The following is a 16731-nucleotide window of genomic DNA, read 5'->3' as shown; positions in this document are numbered from 1 at the left end:
CCTGCTGCAAACCTCTTATCTGGGCTGTCCCCGGGCCCCTGCTTGTTGCTAGGCTAGCTCTGCAGGAGGTGGGGCACCAAAAGGAACAGCGTGCCCCTTTGGTCCACTGCTGAGCACCCCTGCCCCAGCACCTTTCCTGGGAAGGGAGAATGCAATTCTTGAGGCCAGTCTGGCCTGACCAGGAGCTTGTGGTAGGACCCTTCCCTACAAGGTGGACAGCAGAAAATCTCTCCTTGTGGCCTGTTTCCCTTCTGCAGCCAGGCCCCAGTGGGAGTTTGCCCTGGCCAGAAAGGTCTAATAGTCTTTCCTTTATTCCTTAGTTAATTATTGGGCACTGCTGTGGACCAAACAGGAAGAACTAGGACATGCACCCTCTGCCTACTGTCCTGGGAAGCCCATGGCTTTGCCCCAGAAAGACAGGACCCCCATCCCGACAGCTGGCCCTGCACTCACTTCCTATGGGCTGGGGTTGGGCTTCTTAGGCCAAGGCTACTACCCCTTCCTGGCTGACCCCACGCACGGGTTGAGTGCTCACATGGCCCTGCTTCCCGTAAGGCTCCTTTTTGCTCCATCCACCCCCATACTATGCCTGGCAAAAGCTCAGATTGCCCAACATCAGTACACATAAGGGGCCCATAGTGACAACTGTCACCATGTCCCTCTGGCTTGTCACTGTAGTCTCCCAGGGCAACGGCTAATGGAAGTTGTTAAGGCTTCTGCCTAAGGGTCACACCAACAAAAGGGCCACCAACTGCCTGGGTATGGGGGGCGAGGTATGGGAGAGAGGGTGTTTCCCTGGGCAGCCCTTGCATGATGGAGCTCCATAGGGAGTTAGCGTGCTTGGGCCGTTTCACCGTGAATCTGGCATATTTGGGGGTCTTAAGGGGCCGCCCCACCCAGTCCCAGTGATTGAATAATAGTCACACCCTGCTCAGTGGCATCTGTAGTGAGCCCAGGTGGGCCTGTGACTTCAGGCACTGCCCTGGCCCACCTGGGCTCAGTCTGCTCTTGGTGGAGGGTGAGCTGGGAAACCTCTGAGAAGATGCAGACCAGGCCGTGACCTCTGCCAGTTCAGCAGCGAGGCAGAGTGAGGGTGAGAGAGCCCCAAGCTGCCTGTTGGCGTGTCTCCTTGAGGGGATAGGGAACTAGCCGCCTAGCCCTTGACCCCAGAGAGACTCAGAGAGGAAGGGCGGTGGCAGCTCCCGGTGGAGGAAGAGCAGTCTGTTTGCCGTGTGTGCCCTTGCTTGTGTCTGAGATCTGTTCTCGAGAAGTTTTGACAGCAGGATGCTAATTCCTGCTTTTCTTGGCATTGGGTAGAAGCAGGACATCTGTGTGTATGTGTGCATTTAAATTAAATTATTTATAATAAGCGGAAGCAGCTTTCGCTGGCCAGGGTCCTCCTGCCAAGCAGACGCCCCTCCTGCCCTCTGGTGGGCATGGGAAAACATCTCATGAGGCAAGGCTCATCAGAGTAAGGATTCCGGCCTTCTTAGAGTTCTGTGTGATTTTTGTTAGTTATCTGTCTGTTCCTTAAAGTTCCATCACATGGAGAAAATGCCAGCTAGCACCTGCTGACGTTCCTGGCAGCAGCTGAGGAAGTGCTCAGGGCTTGTTGGTCGGGAACGCATCTCCCTGCCTGGCCTTCTCTTCCCCTCCACCAGGGACAACTGTCAAACAGCCCCAAGTCAGGGTGGGTCTATCCCAGGTGCTGAGTGACCTTTCTTGAGACATGAGGGAGGTAGACTTGACTATTTCACTCTCTAGGCCCAAGATCCCCACCCCGGGACTGAACAGGCTCCCCTGTAACACTTGCCTGGGAACAAACCACCAGGATGTATCCCCACCATCCCTCGGCCCCTCACCTGCCCCCCGTCCTGCGCAGGAAGGAGCCTGTGTCCTTTCTGTCTGTGACTGTTGCTGAGCGTCGTCTGTCTCGTCCTGTAGTAGAATTGTGGATAATTGTCTAGTGACCCTCTAATCTCTGTAACCAGCACTCTTGGCCCTGGCCCTAGATATGTGTTTTGGATGCTGTGTTTTCAATAAATGCCTCTGGGGCCCTGCTTTTACGCGTTGGTGTCGGGTGCCACGTCTTTTTCTTTCACATCTTTTCAGAAGGGCTTCTGTGCCAGGGCTTGGGGTGGGTGGGCTTTGGGGTACAGGCGTATGTACAGGAGTCTGGGTGGGGGGTCAGAATGGGGAGCTGGTAATGACACCAAACAGCTCAGGGCCCAGCTCTCCTCGCTTGCCTGGCTGGAGCGCACTTCTCCCATCTCAATAAACTGCTGCTTACAATGTAGTCCTCTCTCTCCTTCCACTCTTGACATGGACTGGGGCTGGGCTAGGGGCCAATCGTCTCTCCTCGGTGAAGGATGAGTCTCAGTGCAACATACCTGGCCCTTCCCCAGAGTCCCTACTCCAAGGTGGATGTACAGACACGAATTCTTAGCTCTTGGTCCCCATGTGAGATGTGGTCTGAGGATGCAGGATAATCTGGGGGACCTCTAACCAGGGAAATGGCAGAGTTTTTGGAGTTCAGGGCCTGACAGAGATTGGGCTCCTTTAACCAGAGGCAGCTTCAGGGACGTTGAGCTGTTCCGCGCACCCCCACCCAGAACGGAACCCTTCACGCAGAGCACTGACCAGAGCTGGCACCAAGCACTTTACGGGTTCTGCTGATGAGCGCTGTCACTGAATCCCAACAGGAAGGGTCAACCTCCCAAGGGCTCTCCCCTGGCCACACACTTTCAGTTGCACCAGAACTGGGGACAACACTTGTGCCAGGTAGACAGGAAACTCGGGTGTTAAGCACTGGGACAGTCCCAGGGGTGAGCAGGGGTGGGAAAAGGGAGCACACTTCTGGAGCTGACCCTTAGGGTTCAGAAGCCTTTGGGCCCAGCTGGTCACCGCTGGAACCTCCAGCCCAACAGAGACATTCCTCTAACTGCCCCCCAATGGTACTCACTGGCCCCACCCCCACTGGCCTACTGCTCAGGGTCACCGTGCACTATCTCGAAGAGGTGGGCTCAGGAAGCCCAGCGCAAGCCCTGCCGCTATCTGCTGGACGGGCCTGGGCAGCAGCCCTGCTTCAGCCCATCCACTGTAGTCACGCTGTGTCCTCTCGGTCTCCCCAGCCTGGGCCAGACCTCAGCTCCTCCCACAGAGATTTAGAGGTTCCAGCCACATTCACTGCCTCTGTAGTGCCCATGAGTGTCTTCCCTCTCTGGGCTGTTGCTGTCACACTTCTAAAATGCAGCACAGAATCTTATTTTGTTTAGAGGCAGAGTCTTCCCTAGTGTCTTGAGGGCAAGGATGTGTGTCAGACAAGTGTTGGGAAGAGGGTCCATGGGCAGAGGGAGTTAAGCGTCTGGCCTGGGGCGAAGTTGGCCCTTCTACAGATTACTGAGTTCCGACCTTAATTCCATATTCTCTAAACAGTGGGCCTTGCCTTTGGCCCTGAAGTCCAGGTGGCCGCCTGGTATTTTGGAAAGTGTTAAAAAGATCACATGGTTCCTCATGAAGTCAACAACCCTTCCCACTTACAAAATGTATGTGAAAGGACCAGGGGAGGTGCAGATAGCTGGGGAGACGGGTGGAAGGTGGCGTGGCTAGTGATCCCTGAGTGTTTGGTGGTGATGGGCACGTGTGCCTTAGCCAGACCCCGGCTCCTGCAGGGCCTGAGCCAGCCTGCCCCTCCGTCGGCAGATTGTCTGCTGGGCTCATTTGTCCCTTGGGACCGAGGTAAGGCTGGACCCTTGCAGCTCCGTCCAGATGGCGGACTAATGTATTAACTGCCTCTGTCTCTCTTTCCCCTCTGTAATCGGGTGCCTTAATCAGAAGCATGGTTGACGTTGCGACTTGGGGCCATCAGGTCCAGTTGTGTGATTTGTACCAATCTCAAGTTAAAGAGACACTGTCACCTGTCTTTCTGGCAGCCTTGTGGTCATTCACAGTCTTGTCTAAGTTCAAGTTTGGTGTGTATCCCATGAGAGCCTCTTCCTGTGAATTCCAAAGCCTCTGCCCCCTGCTCTTCAAGGAACTCTGGAGGCACTCCCCTCCCAGGACAGAACAGCAGTGGGACTTGGAGCAACTGTGCCCTGGGGAGCGAGGGGTTCCCAAAGCTCTGCTGTAGCCCTGCATCCTGATGTCCGAGCCTGTCTGTGAGACCAACCAGGGCATCTCTGAGCATACTGCTCTGTCGAGAGGCTTGGGGCACAGAGCAGGGCATGGCAAGGAAGAGTCCAGGTCCCTTAGTCTTCATAGAGTGCCTGGTAAAGTACTGGGCATTTTTGCTTTCAAGGCAATGGGTTGGCCTAAGGTTGGCAAGGATGACAGTGTCACTTTAATAGGGAGACTCAATAGTGGAAACAGTTTGCTGTGAGCCAGAGGGGGCATGCAGGGAGGGGTGGGTCGTGCCAGCACCTCCCAGCCACCCGCTCCTAATGGCGTGAATGTGGTCGGACTGCTTTTCTGCTTCAACTAACGCACGCCTCCTTGAAGACCCCAACTCAGGCCCCCACCTTGCACCGTGGGAAAGGGGATGGAACGATGTGCAAGTCTGTCTCCAGAACCTTCTGGGCTGACCCTCTTCCTCTCTCCCGTGCTGCACGGGCCCCTACAGGTACTTCCCAGGAGATTCCACCAGTCTTTTTCCCATCAGCCCCGGCCTGGCCATCCCCTGCCCAAGTGTCCGAGGCTCCTCACCACCCCTCCTCATCCCCACCCCGCCCGGCTTCCTGCCACTCACCAACCAGCAGCTGTTCCGATCTCCCCGACGCACCTCTCCCTCCTCGCTGCCAGGCCGCCTCAGCCGGGCCCTCTCGCTGGGAACGAGTCCCTCTCTGACTCGAGCAGGTGAGAGTTGTGCAGGTGTTGGGGGCAGCAGGGACAGGATGTGAGTGGCGTGCTGGGAGGGACCCAGGAGGGTGGTTAGCACTCCGGCTGTGGAGACAGGCAGAGGGAGGTACAGGTCCTGGTGAGTCCATTCAGCAGCAGCCCTTGGCCATGGGTCTTACTTGGTCTGAGCCTTTGTTTCCCCTGAGAGCGGGGCTAGTGATCATGAAGGCTGAATGAGGTGACACATTAAACGTGCCTCGGACAGCTGACACCCATGGGTCCTCGGTGCGTGTATGTGCTTGCTGGGTTTTGTCCGTTACTGCCATCCTTAGCATCACTGCTACTGTTGTGACAGACCCTGGAGATTGGGAAATGTGCCCCAGGCCTTCCTGGGTGGTCCTGGGGACAGAGATTGCATTCAGTTGTTTTATCGAGAGCTCCCGACTTGTAGACCCTGAAGGGACCTGGTCCCTATCTTGAGAGATTTTTGTCTCATTCCTCACCTTTCCAACATGATGTTCTAAGAAGTCCGTTGGAAATTAAATCCAATTTTAGATACACAGAAGTTCTCCTTGTGTGGGGGGGTTGTGTTCCGAGACCCCCAGTGGATGCCTGAAACAGCAGGCGGTACTAAACGCTGCATATGCTGTTATTTGGATCTGATTCTACTCAGAATGGCATGCAGTTCAAAACTTATGAACTGCTTATGTCTGGAATTTTCCATTTAATATTTCCAGACCAGAGTTGATTGCGGATAACTGAAACTGCTGAAAGCAGAGCTGCAGATAAAGGGTGACTACTGTGCTTGGAGCCCCACAGGGGTTCTGTGACAACCCTGTCCCCTCTCAGAAGCTGCCTGGTGCACACTGGGTCTGTCTCACTCTCAGTAGTATATCTTGGGTGCTGGCTCTCTGAATACCAGGCAGGCCTGGTGCTGGGGCCCCAGGGGCTGTGAGGCAATTTATTTATTTTTAAAGATTTTTGCTATAGTGTACATGCACTCGGCAGAGAGACAGCAAGAAATTGCCGCCCCCCACCCCCCGGGAGGATGGCCATGCTGCAATCCCTTCTCCATTCTCCTTTCAGAACTTTGGGCACATGTGCCTCACGTGAGTGTTAAGCCAGGATTCAAACCATGGTCAACCGCATGGGAGTCCAGTGATATAACCATTACGCCATCTGCTGGTCCCCATTCAGTCTTACTTGAGTCCCTCAACATCCCAGCCAAATGGGGCTTCAGCTCTATATCAGACACGCCTCTGAGCCTTGGTTTGTGTGAGTCTTGCCCCAGGTCCTGCTGCTGCCAAGGGCTAGGGTTTAAGCGTAGGCCATGCAGCTCCTGTTCTGTGCAGGTAAGTGTCTCCTGAGCTAAAGATGGGTCACCCTGCCAGCAGGGATTGTGTGCTGGAGGAGATGGCATTTGGGGGTGAGGGTATAAGGTATTCAGGGTAGGGCAAAGGTATGGAACCCCAGCACAGAGGCCGAGACTAGATGTTTCTGTATGCCCAAACAGGAGCTGAGCTTCTAGAGGGCAGCTGGTGCCTGTCCCCCTCCCGGGGTCAGGCCTTGCACTGGGCTCGGGGGTTGGGGGTGGTATACTAGCTGAAGAGTCCCAGCTATGGCCTGGCCAGGCTCATGCTCCAGGTGCAGTGGGACCTCTGGGCCTTTGTGAACAGTAGCTGGGGCCCTTCTCCAAAAGAGTGCTCTCTGGGCTGTCCCCAGCAGGAGTGGGATTTGGGAGCCAGGCCTCAGAGTGGAGGATGGGGCTGCAGTAGCCTAAATGGGGGAGGGACTCAAGCTCCCTGCCCCAGAGTCTTTTTTCTTTCTTTTTCTTTCTTTTTTTTTTTTTTTTTTTTTTTGAGAAGTTTTTGCTATAGGGCACATCATGAGACAGAAAGTGAGAAATCACCCCCGGGGGGATGGCCACACTACAATCCCTTCTGCTCCATTCTCCTCTCAGGATCTTGGGCACGCACGCACATGTGCCCGGCGTCAGTTTAAGCCACCAGGTCCGGGACTCAAACCTCAGTCGACCACATGGGAGTCCAGTGACATAGCCATTACGCCAACTGCTGGTCTGTGCCCCAGAGTCTTGATGGCCAACTTGTGGGGAGAAGAATGCAGACTTGAGGACAGCTTCCTCTTGTGTTGCTGTAAAAATAAAATGATCCTGGTTAGTCATCCCAGAGTGAAAGGCAGGAACTCGACCTCAGAGGGGAGCAATTCCTGCTCTTCAGGTTTCCCATAAGGAAATGCAAAACTGGAGCCACAGGTGTCATCGGCCACCCACCCCTCCCTGTGAGAAAACTCTGCCCCACCGTCCTGTCTGACAGGTGGAATGAAGGCCACACACTCCCTGAGTCCACATTGAGGATCCTCTGGCCTCATCACCACGGGGATTGTGTTATCTGCCAGTGTCTATGATGGGAACTGGTAGTCCACACTTGGTGGAGTTGCTGTGAGGATTATCTGCAGGAAACCGGGGTGCTTGAAACAGCTGGGAGCACCCCAGCAATGCCCCTTAGTCCTGGCCCACCAAGTGCGGGGGCGTGACCTTGGCTAGGTGCATGCGCCTCGCTGCACCCTGATCTCTTCCTGTAAGTGAGGGCTACAGGACCATGGGGACGAAGTGAGACCAGTCAGCAAAGTGCCGGAGCAGTTTCCCTCAGCAGACTGGCTGCTGTTAGGGTTCTGGGGTGGGGGTACTCCCAACAGCAAAGGCCCCGCTCCCCAATGTAGTTAAAGGTAAGACCATTGCGCTCACGCTCCGAGGCTGATATTAGGATGGTTTGGTTTTCCCGTAAGCAGAGATCACTCTCTCTGTTTTGGGGGTTCCCAGCGTGGAGGCTCTTGAGCAGAACTTGGGGTGGGGGGGATTCTGCTAAGGGTACGAGGGAAGCAGCCCCACCCTGGCTCCAGTGCACCCAGAGGCCTCTCCACACGTACTGACCAAGATGATAGAACTGAGGGATTTCTTCAGGAGGGGAGGGTGACAACGCCAGGGTCTGTTAAGCCCTTTGGGGCAGGACTGCCTACCCATTCCAGGCAACCGGCAGTCTCTCTGTAGAGGCTTACATTAAGGGCTCGGAGTGGTTCCTCATGCCCACTGAGGCCCAGGATGTCTGCTGATGGTTGGGATCCCAGAGTCTATTGCAGGGGAGTCCAAGGGTCAAGTCCTGCAGGTCTTTGTAGCCAGGAGGCCAGGGCTTGGGCACTGTGGCCTGGTCCAGCATCCTTCCTGTCTCTCCCTCGCTCTTTCTCAGCTCTGCTCCTCTGCGGCAAAGCTTACCCATGCACCCTACAGCTCACACCCAGCATCCATTGAAGGACTCTAATCAGTGTGCATGGGTCACGTGACCACCTTCCCCAGTCACGTAGCCGGCCAGGGCCTGTGTCACCAGCCCCTGGCCTGATACAAGGAGTGGCAGCAGCCACCCCCAACAGCACGTGACCATCTTTGGATCTGTCCATATTCAGCTCTCAGCCAGGTACTCGAAGAACAAGATATGCTAGATGTGGCTCACTTTTGGCGTGCATCAACCTAGGACAAGGCTGCGGTTCGGTGCTCCCTGGGGGCTGTCACAAATGCATGGGGACTGGGGGTAGTGAGACAGTGGGACTCAGATGACTGGAAAAGCAGGGCCTGTGTGGAAGGCGCTGGCTGTTCTGGAGCCGCTCCATGAGTTTCCGTTTCTGTACCCCAATGACGTACCCACTGTGCCTCAGGTGGTAATTTGAGGGGTCCTTTGAGCCCCTGTTCACTGAAAGCACGTTGTAAACGGCACAGGTTGGTTTCAGCAGAACGTCGGTGGGGCTGTGTGGTGAGGGATGGACAGGGTGGGCTGGTCATCTGTCCCCTGGCCTGATGTGTCGGTTCTTTTGTCCCCAGATTCGGGCTATCTGTTCAGCGGGAGCCGTCCACCGTCTCAGATGTCCCCATCTGGGGAGGTTCCTGTCTCAGGTAAGGAGAACAGAGCTGAGAAGAGGGCTGGGCAACAGAAGACCTGGGCTTTCTAGAGCAGAGTGGGCCATGTGAGCTCTGGAGTCAGACAGACCTGTGTTCAGGTGCCAGCTATGGGCAAGTGAGTGAGATGCCCGTGCCTCGGGTCCCCTTGAGCGAAGTGCTGAGGGCAGTTATGAGGACCAGATGATACCGTGCTGTCCTGATTGGTGGCCACAGTGGAGAGGGCGCACCGGGGCCCAGCTTCCGCAGGGTTCGGGCTAGCCCACTTCAGATCTCCAGCATGCTCTGACCTGGGCCCTATTCTCAGCAGGGGAGGTATCAGGCCCTGGATAGAGACCATGCAGGGGTGTGGCTGAGTCCTGTGATCTCCCCCGTCGGGCATCCAGCTGGGTTCACTGTCTCCCCAGTCTGCACAGCCTGCCTTCTCCCTGGGTTCACAGAGAGAAGCACAGGGACAGTAGCATGTAGTGAGCGTTGCTGTGACAGCACATGTTCACGTGTCATTGTCGTGGCTGATCGCCTCCCTCTTCCCTTCAGATTACTTCTCTCTGCTGTCAGGGAGCTGCCCCTCCTCTCCGCTCCCCTCCCCGGCGCCCTCCGTGGCTGGCTCGGTGGCCTCCAGCTCCAGCTCTCTACGCCACCGCAGGCCCCTCATCAGCCCTGCCCGGCTCAACCTGAAGGGGCAGAAGCTGCTGCTCTTCCCATCGTCTCCTGGGGACAACCCCAACACCCCCAGCAGCTCGGATGAACACTCACCTCACAACGGCAGCCTTTTCACCATCGAGCCGCCCCGGGGCCACCTGAGGCAGCCCATGCAGGACACAAAGCACACTATGGGTATGGCCTTCTGACTGCCTTCCTTAGAGAAGGAGGTGGGCTGGGCCGGGGGAGGGGTGAGCAGGTTGAGACAGGCGGGAGCAGCCCTGCATCTACCCCTGGGGATGAGCTATGGGCACCCACTGAGACACATGCTCTTTTCTGCAGACGTGAGATCAAAGCCGGAAAGAGGTAGCATCTGCAGCAGCCGCTCCATCAAAAAGGAAGACGACTCATCCCAGTCGTCCACCTGTGTCGTGGACACCACCACCAGAGGGTGCCTGGAGGAGGCCACTGCCTGGAGAGGTCTATGCCCCCATGTGCAGGGTGGGGCAGGGGCACTAGAGCCACCATCACCTTTTGGTGGGCACAGAGTGCTGACCGAGGGCCATAAGAGAAAGAACCTAGAGGGCACCACTAGTCCTGGGCAGCCGATTGACCAGTACCCAGCACCTTCTGCAACCAGAGCCTGGGACTCGGCAGGTAGCATTTCCACCTCAGGAGGAGGGACTGGGGCTCAACTCTTCCTGAACTAAAGTTAAGTAAAATTAGAGCCGTAGGTAGCCAGGTGTGGCCCATGGCTCCTGTGTCGGATAGCAGAGACCAGAGGCTTCCGTCAGGGCAGAAAGTGCCTGGCACCAGGCTAGCCTGGAGAGGCCAGGTACGCTGAGGACACTGGCTGGGACCACAGACCTGGGGAGCCTGGGCATGCTCAGAGTGGTGTGGCAGGAGGCGGCAGGCCCGAGGAGCTCAGGTGTACTCAGCGGCATGGTGGGGCAGCAGGCCTGTGCTGGTTGCTGAGCTGCCTGGGTCCAGGTCCCCGCTCCTGTACACGGACCATTGGCACGGGGCTGTGAGGTCAGTGGTCAGCGTGTTCCTTCCCCTGACCTGGGGGGCATGTGTGTTGACAAAGAGGGACTGGCAGGAGGGTTTTCCTGGGAATATCATATTGAACAGACTCTCAAAATCCATGTTGCCCCCAAGTTGGGCCAGGTGCAGGCACGCCCTGGCAGCATGGGAGCCCTAGTGAAAGCAGCTCCGTATCTCTAAGGCCTAGGCCCGGGGACTCACCCCAAGTCCCCATTTCTTCTGCTGTAAAACTAGTGTCAAGTACCCACTGCACGTGTGTGACTGTTCCCTCGGGCCCTCCTGGTGATTCAAGCTTAGGTGACCAGGGGCAGGTCTGGTATCTTTCCTGGTAGGGAGGCCATTGGGCCTAGGAAAGAACTATGGGCAGGCCTCACCAGCTTGGGGGAGACCCCCATCAGCTACCCCCTCTGAGGGGCTGGAACTCTGACCCGGGCTTTCCACTTTCAGGTCGTCTAGGCCCCTCCCTGGTCCGTGGCCTCCTGGCTGTGAGCTTGGCCGTCAACGCTCTCTTCACCTCGGCGTACCTGTACCAGAGCCTGCGCTGACCCACTGCCCGCTGGAGAGCCTTGGAGGCTGGCGCCCGGGTGCATGCCGCTTCCACACTGCCCGCCCACAGCCCTTCCTGGAGGGGCTGCTGCCTCTGCCCTCGTCTCCAGGGCCCTGACCTCACAGGATTGCAAGTTCCTGACCTCAGGACGCCTAACCCTCCTTACCTAACAGACTGTAGGCCTGGGCCTGGCCTGAGGCCACACTGCCTGCCCATCTCCCGGCTGACTTCAGTTGTTTTTGGTGCTGACATTCTGATCCCGAAGCCAGGGATCCCTGAGGGGCTACACAGCCCCAGGGTCCCCTCAGACTGTCCGCCATGCCTGGCAGGAAGGCCAGAACTACTGCAACTGCAGCAGGAACTGGCCAGGCTGTCTCCTGACCCCGGGCTACGGGCTGTGGCCACATCTTTGTACTGTACTCTGTGTCCCACTACGCTGAAGGCCCCTGGGGAAGACAGGAGGGCTGGCCCCTGGGCCACTGCGTGTTGGCCCCTGTCCCTGCCCAGTGGAGGAAAGCCACCCTGGGCATTGCTCGTTCCATCTCCTTCCTGGCAGCTCGGGGCTGGGCTGCCCACAAGGTCCTCAGAGCTCCTGGGTCCCTGCAGCCAAGGGCCCAGTTGGGCCTTCAGGGCCAGTGTAAGCACCTGCCTCCCCCGCCCCTCAGGCATGTGCCCCTATTTTGTGACCTCTGATGACCTTCCCAGGAAGCAACCCCATTACCCTGACATCACAGAGCCCAGGGCCCACCGTTTTTCCAAGCCTCCCTCCCTGGCCCCTCGGCTCCACATGGAACCTCAGGGCAGGTCTAGGGTAGCCTTGGGATCTCCAAGTTCAGAGCCTCCCCTCCCAGCTCCTTCCAGGGGTGAGGCCTAACTCCTCCCCTCTGCTGTCCCCCTGGGCTCCGTGTGGCCTCTGCCTCCCAGGTAGGTGGCTGGCTTGCTCTCCTGCCCCACTTTCTTGGTCCTCACCCCTGCCCTTCTGACTGGCACTGCAGGTTGCCCCACTCTCTTGCTGGGGTCCCATCTTTTCCCCCTCAGAGGGGAGCAGGGAGGGACCTCAGTCGCTGAACCGTTGTGACGCTGAGAGGAATAAGGCGCTGTGTATGCCTGTGGGTGTCAAAGGCCCCCCTCCTGCTGCCCGGCCTTGGGCACAGGCCTGGGGCTGTCATCCATGTGTCTGTGTCTGTGTGTGTGTGCCACTTGGGGAGGCATCAGCTGCCTCGGGAAATTCTGAGACTTGGGGGGAGGGTCATGGGGCAGGAGGGTCTTCACTCTATCATTCAGGGATAAAGTTTAATTTTATTTTTCTACACATTTTTGCCAGGTAAGGCATTTTGCTGATAAGTGGAATGCCCCCAGTTCTCCCAGCTAGGGAGGTTTAGTTTTTTTAAGCTTCAGGTGCTTTTTTAATAATTTTTTTTACCATGTGGGGAAGGAGATTGCTCTGATTTCATCTCCCTCCTCTTGCTGACTCCTGCCGTGAGAGCGCCTGAGGCTGCTTCCTGCCCTGTCCTCCATCCGGGGCGAGGGACACGGGCTGCAGCAGGACCCTGAGTCCAGCTGCCAGGAACAGTTCCAACTCAGAGGGGATGCCTCTGGGCCTCCATGTGTGTCGCGTTTTTTACTTTATTTTTGTGCTTAACAAAACCAAACTCCATTCCCAAATGCCCTTCCTGTCTGGCTCTGAGGAGCCCCATATGGGGAACACCCACCCCTCTCCTCATGAAGCCACTGGCCTGCCTCTTCTGCCCAGGGCCTGTGGTCCCAGCACCCCTACAGGGGCAGGGGGGAGGCAGGGCAGGAGGGGCCTTTACATATGTTTTGTTTCAAACAGAAGACACCGTGTTTTTTTTTTTTTTTTACAAAAGCAAAAAAGGAGACCAAAAAGATAAAGCCTTTGGACTAAACCTTGCCGTCTGTCTTTATTCTATGCCAGGGCAACTTGGCTGGCATGAGGGAAGGCCCTGGCAGCTGACACACAGGTGGTCCCATTCATTACCTCAGTGCTCAAGTGTGGGGCCTTGGGCTCCTGGTTTGGGGTGGCAGGCTTAGTGGCCTCCATAGAGTCCCCAGATGGATGACGGGATTTGAACAGGAGACTGCCTGGGCTGGGCATGGGCCTGAGGAGTGTTCCAGGCAGAACACCGCCAGGGGCCAGGACCCAATGGAAAGCACTCAGCTCAGCTCTAAGGAAAAGCCAGTCCCAATCACCCCACAGGGATCAGCATGCAACCAACACCTGGTCTTCCCTAAGCCCACCTGGAATGGCGCTAGCCCCTCCCAGTAGCTGGGCTCAGCAGATGCAGAGCCAGGTGCCACCTGTCCCCACCCTGCCTAGGCCAGGAGGGCCCCCTTCTGGGTCAGTGTCCTAAGTGATGATGGCAAGAGTTTTCAGATGCTGCACTGGCACGCCCTGCACAGAGTGAGGAACCAGGGAAGGGGCCTCTTAAGTGACCCTCTGTGCCAGGCTGGTGACAATCTATTTCTGTCAGCTTCAGTGAAACTGAAGGTGGCCATCTGGGGCGGGTGTGGACATATGCAGGGGGCCCAGTCACCCACACTGCGTGCCTCCAGGATGATGGACAGCCTGGGAAGGAGAGCTGATTTACACCACGTCCTCAGGGCAGATTGCCTGGGGCTCTGGAGGCAGAAACCCAAGCTGGATTCACTGACCTCAGGGGACCATGTTCCCTGGGGACGCAGGTACTCCGCAACCATGGTGTGCTCATCCCCTTCTGTGCGTCAGCCAGAGCCTCAAGTCACATGCCCAGCGCCTTACAGAGCTCCTAGCTGTCCCGTGTCCGTGTGCTGTGTAGAGAAGCAAATGACTGCAAGGAAGCAGTGCTAGGCCTGCTGTTCTGTAAGAGATTCTGTCCTGTGGGGACCTACTTTGTTCTTCTGTGGCTATCTTCTATTGTTTTAAAAGGGAATCTTTAGAACATCTAGAGGGACCAGCAGATGGCCTAATGGTTATGTCACTGGTCTCCCCCGTAATTAACAGTGGTTCAAGTCTCAGACCTAACAGCTTGAAACTCATGCTAGGTGCGTGTGCATGCATGCCCATGATTCTGAGAGGAGAATGGAGAAGGGATTGTGACATGGCCATCCCCCCTGGAGGTGAGTTCTCACTGTCTTTCCGGTGAACACATGTGCCCTATAACAAAATCTCTCTTTAAAAAAAATCTAGAAAGGCAAGTGAGAAAAGTGCCTATAATCTTCCTTTTTTTTTTTTTTTTGAGACAGGGTCTCTTACTCAGCCTCCCGAGTGGCTGGGACTGCGGTCATACACCCCTGCACTCGGCTGCCGCTTTTTCCTGAGTATACCTCTACATGTATGCCTTCAGGAAAATGGAATTTTCCTGTTCATAGCGTTTTTGCAACCTCGTTTCCCACCTGACAACATCATGAACTCAGTTCCATAGTGTCAAACATCATTTCTCACCCCTGCAACGCCGGAAGGTACCACGGCTGGTTTTTCCTCCCTGCAGCCAAGCAGCTCCAAGACCGTGGTGGTTTTTCCCCACCCTTATTCATGGGGTGGCAGGAAACATCTTGTAGGGACCTATGTTTTCTGACTTTTCTTAGAATGATTTTTTTTAAAAAATAATTCCTTCCATGAGTGAGAGGGACAGAGATATGCACCCGCAGGAGCCTGATGGCCCATGCACACCCCAGCTTCAGCCAGCCCCAACCTCGGGGACGAGCATGCCAGCAAGCTCAGATAGGTCCCTGGCTTCCACATAGGTTGGCCTCGCAGGGCATCGTGTGTTTTGCTGCTGTGCCACCGTGTGGGTGATTGAGCTGCATTGTCCTGTCAAAGACTTACCAAGATTCTAAAGCTTTCTGAGTCCTGGTTGTATTCTAGAAAGGTAGTTTGTCGAGGGGTTTTATTGAAGAGGGGGTGGGTGGGGGGGGGGGGCACAGGTTTTTTTTTGTTGTTGTTGTTGTTGTTTTAACATTTTTGCTATAGGATGTGTGCACTCACTGGAGAGACAGAAAGCAAGAAATCGCCCCCAGGGGGCATGACCACACCACAATCCCTTCTCCGTTCTCTTCTTGGGGTTTTGGGCACACACACACCCTTATGCCCAGTGTGACGTTTTCTTTGTTTTGTGTGTGGGGGGGGTTGTTGTTTTTGTTTTTCGAGGGATTTTTGCTATAGGGTATGTGTGCTCGCCAGAAAGACAGAGAGAGGCAGACAGTGAGAAATCACCCCCCAGGGGGGATGGCCGCAATCCATTCTGTGTGGATCTTGGGCACACAAGCACATGTGCCCAGCGTGAGTTTAAGCCACCAGGTCTGGAATTGGAACCGCGGTCGACTACTTGGGAGTCCAGCGATGTAGCCATTACGCCATCTGCTGGTCCTGCCTAGTGTGAGTTTTAAGCCACCAGGTCCAGGACTCAAACTCTACTATGTGGGAGTCCAGCAACATAACCATTATGCCATCTGCTGGTCCTGCAGAGGGAAAAAACCTTGTTTTGTTTTGTTTTGTTTTCTAAAAATCCTGAGCTGACTTTTGCTTCAGAAACTGGCCCCGGTTGGGAATCAGCAGTTAGCATAATGGCTATGTCGCTGGACTCCCACGTAGTCGACCGTGGTTCGCGTCCCAGACCCGGTGGCTTAAAACTCACGCCGGGCGCGTGTGTGTGCGTGCCCAGGATCCCAAGAGGAGAATGGAGGCGAAGGGATTGCGGCGTGGCCATCCCCCTGGGGGGTGACTTCTCGCTTTCTGTCTCTATGTCTCTCCCTCTCTGTCTGGCGAGCACACGCGCCCTATAGCGAAAAATCTCTCAAAAAAAAAAAGAAAAGAAAAGAAACTGGCCCCGGTTACCAGACATCTTGCACAGGGAGTGGAAAGATGGTCAAAACAAAAAGTAAATACCGAAAGGAAAACCTGAGTTGCCCCGGTCATACTTGTAAAGACATGGGTGTTTTGGCTTGGTCTGGTTTTTTATTGGCAGAGGCAGGTACACTCACTAGAGAGAGAGACCGTACCAGTAGGGCACAGTCATGCCGTGGTCCTTTTCCCTTCATTTCTCCATCCCTTCAGGATTCAGGACGCACACACACCTGCCCCCCTTTTTTTTATGTATTATTTTTTAATTTGCTATAGGTCATATGCGCTCACCATAGAAAACAACAGAAAGAGAGAAAGAAAGCAAACCTCCAGGTACAGGACTCGAACCGCAGTTAGCCACATGGGAGTTCAGTGTTTCAACCACCATGCCACCTACTAAACCCTAGCTTGTTCAAGCTGCCGAGGTCAGAATTTGAGCCATGTGGGATGCAGCTTCCCCAGCACAGGGTTCATGGGGCTGCCTTCAAGATGATTTTTAACTATATTCCATGTAGGAACTTGGGGGAGGGGTTGAGAGGGGTGGGCAGGACACCCAATACCACCCCACTTCAAGTAAAGAAGCTCAGTTTTCATATGGTGAACTCCACCTGAGTTTTACATCAAAAGATTTAAAGAGGAAAAGGACCAGCTGTGGTGATGAGGCTGAAGCCATGTGGGAAGGTCCCAGGTTTGCATCCCAAGGCCTCCCTGTATGTGTGTGCCCCTGACCCTGGCGGGCTGAGGCTGCGGGCGAATCATGGTGTGAAGACCCTGTTGGCAATCTCACTCTCTTAAAAAAATAAAATCAGACCGGCAGATGAGGTAAAGGTTATGTCACTGGGCTCCATGTAGCCAATTGCG

The 16731-nt window shown here is 55.6% G+C and overlaps 1 protein-coding gene across 1 annotated transcript in view; it reads left to right on the top strand.

Annotated features, from left to right (window-relative positions):
* Positions 1-12575, top strand: part of TMEM201 (transmembrane protein 201) — a gene marked incomplete at its 5' end in the record, with an annotated part of 18802 nt that extends 6227 nt beyond the window's left edge. The window contains 5 exon segments of the mRNA XM_014586585.2: positions 4619-4851; positions 8723-8794; positions 9335-9634; positions 9782-9919; positions 10931-12575. Coding sequence (XP_014442071.1) covers positions 4619-4851; positions 8723-8794; positions 9335-9634; positions 9782-9919; positions 10931-11028 — 841 coding nt within the window.
* Positions 12576-16731: the final 4156 nt, after the last annotated feature.

This window comes from Tupaia chinensis, unplaced genomic scaffold (genome assembly GCF_000334495.1).
Source record: "Tupaia chinensis unplaced genomic scaffold, TupChi_1.0 Scaffold000146_1, whole genome shotgun sequence".
NCBI lineage: Eukaryota > Metazoa > Chordata > Mammalia > Scandentia > Tupaiidae > Tupaia > Tupaia belangeri.
Note: the sequence above shows the minus strand (reverse complement) of the source record. Positions and strands in the feature narration are given on the sequence as shown.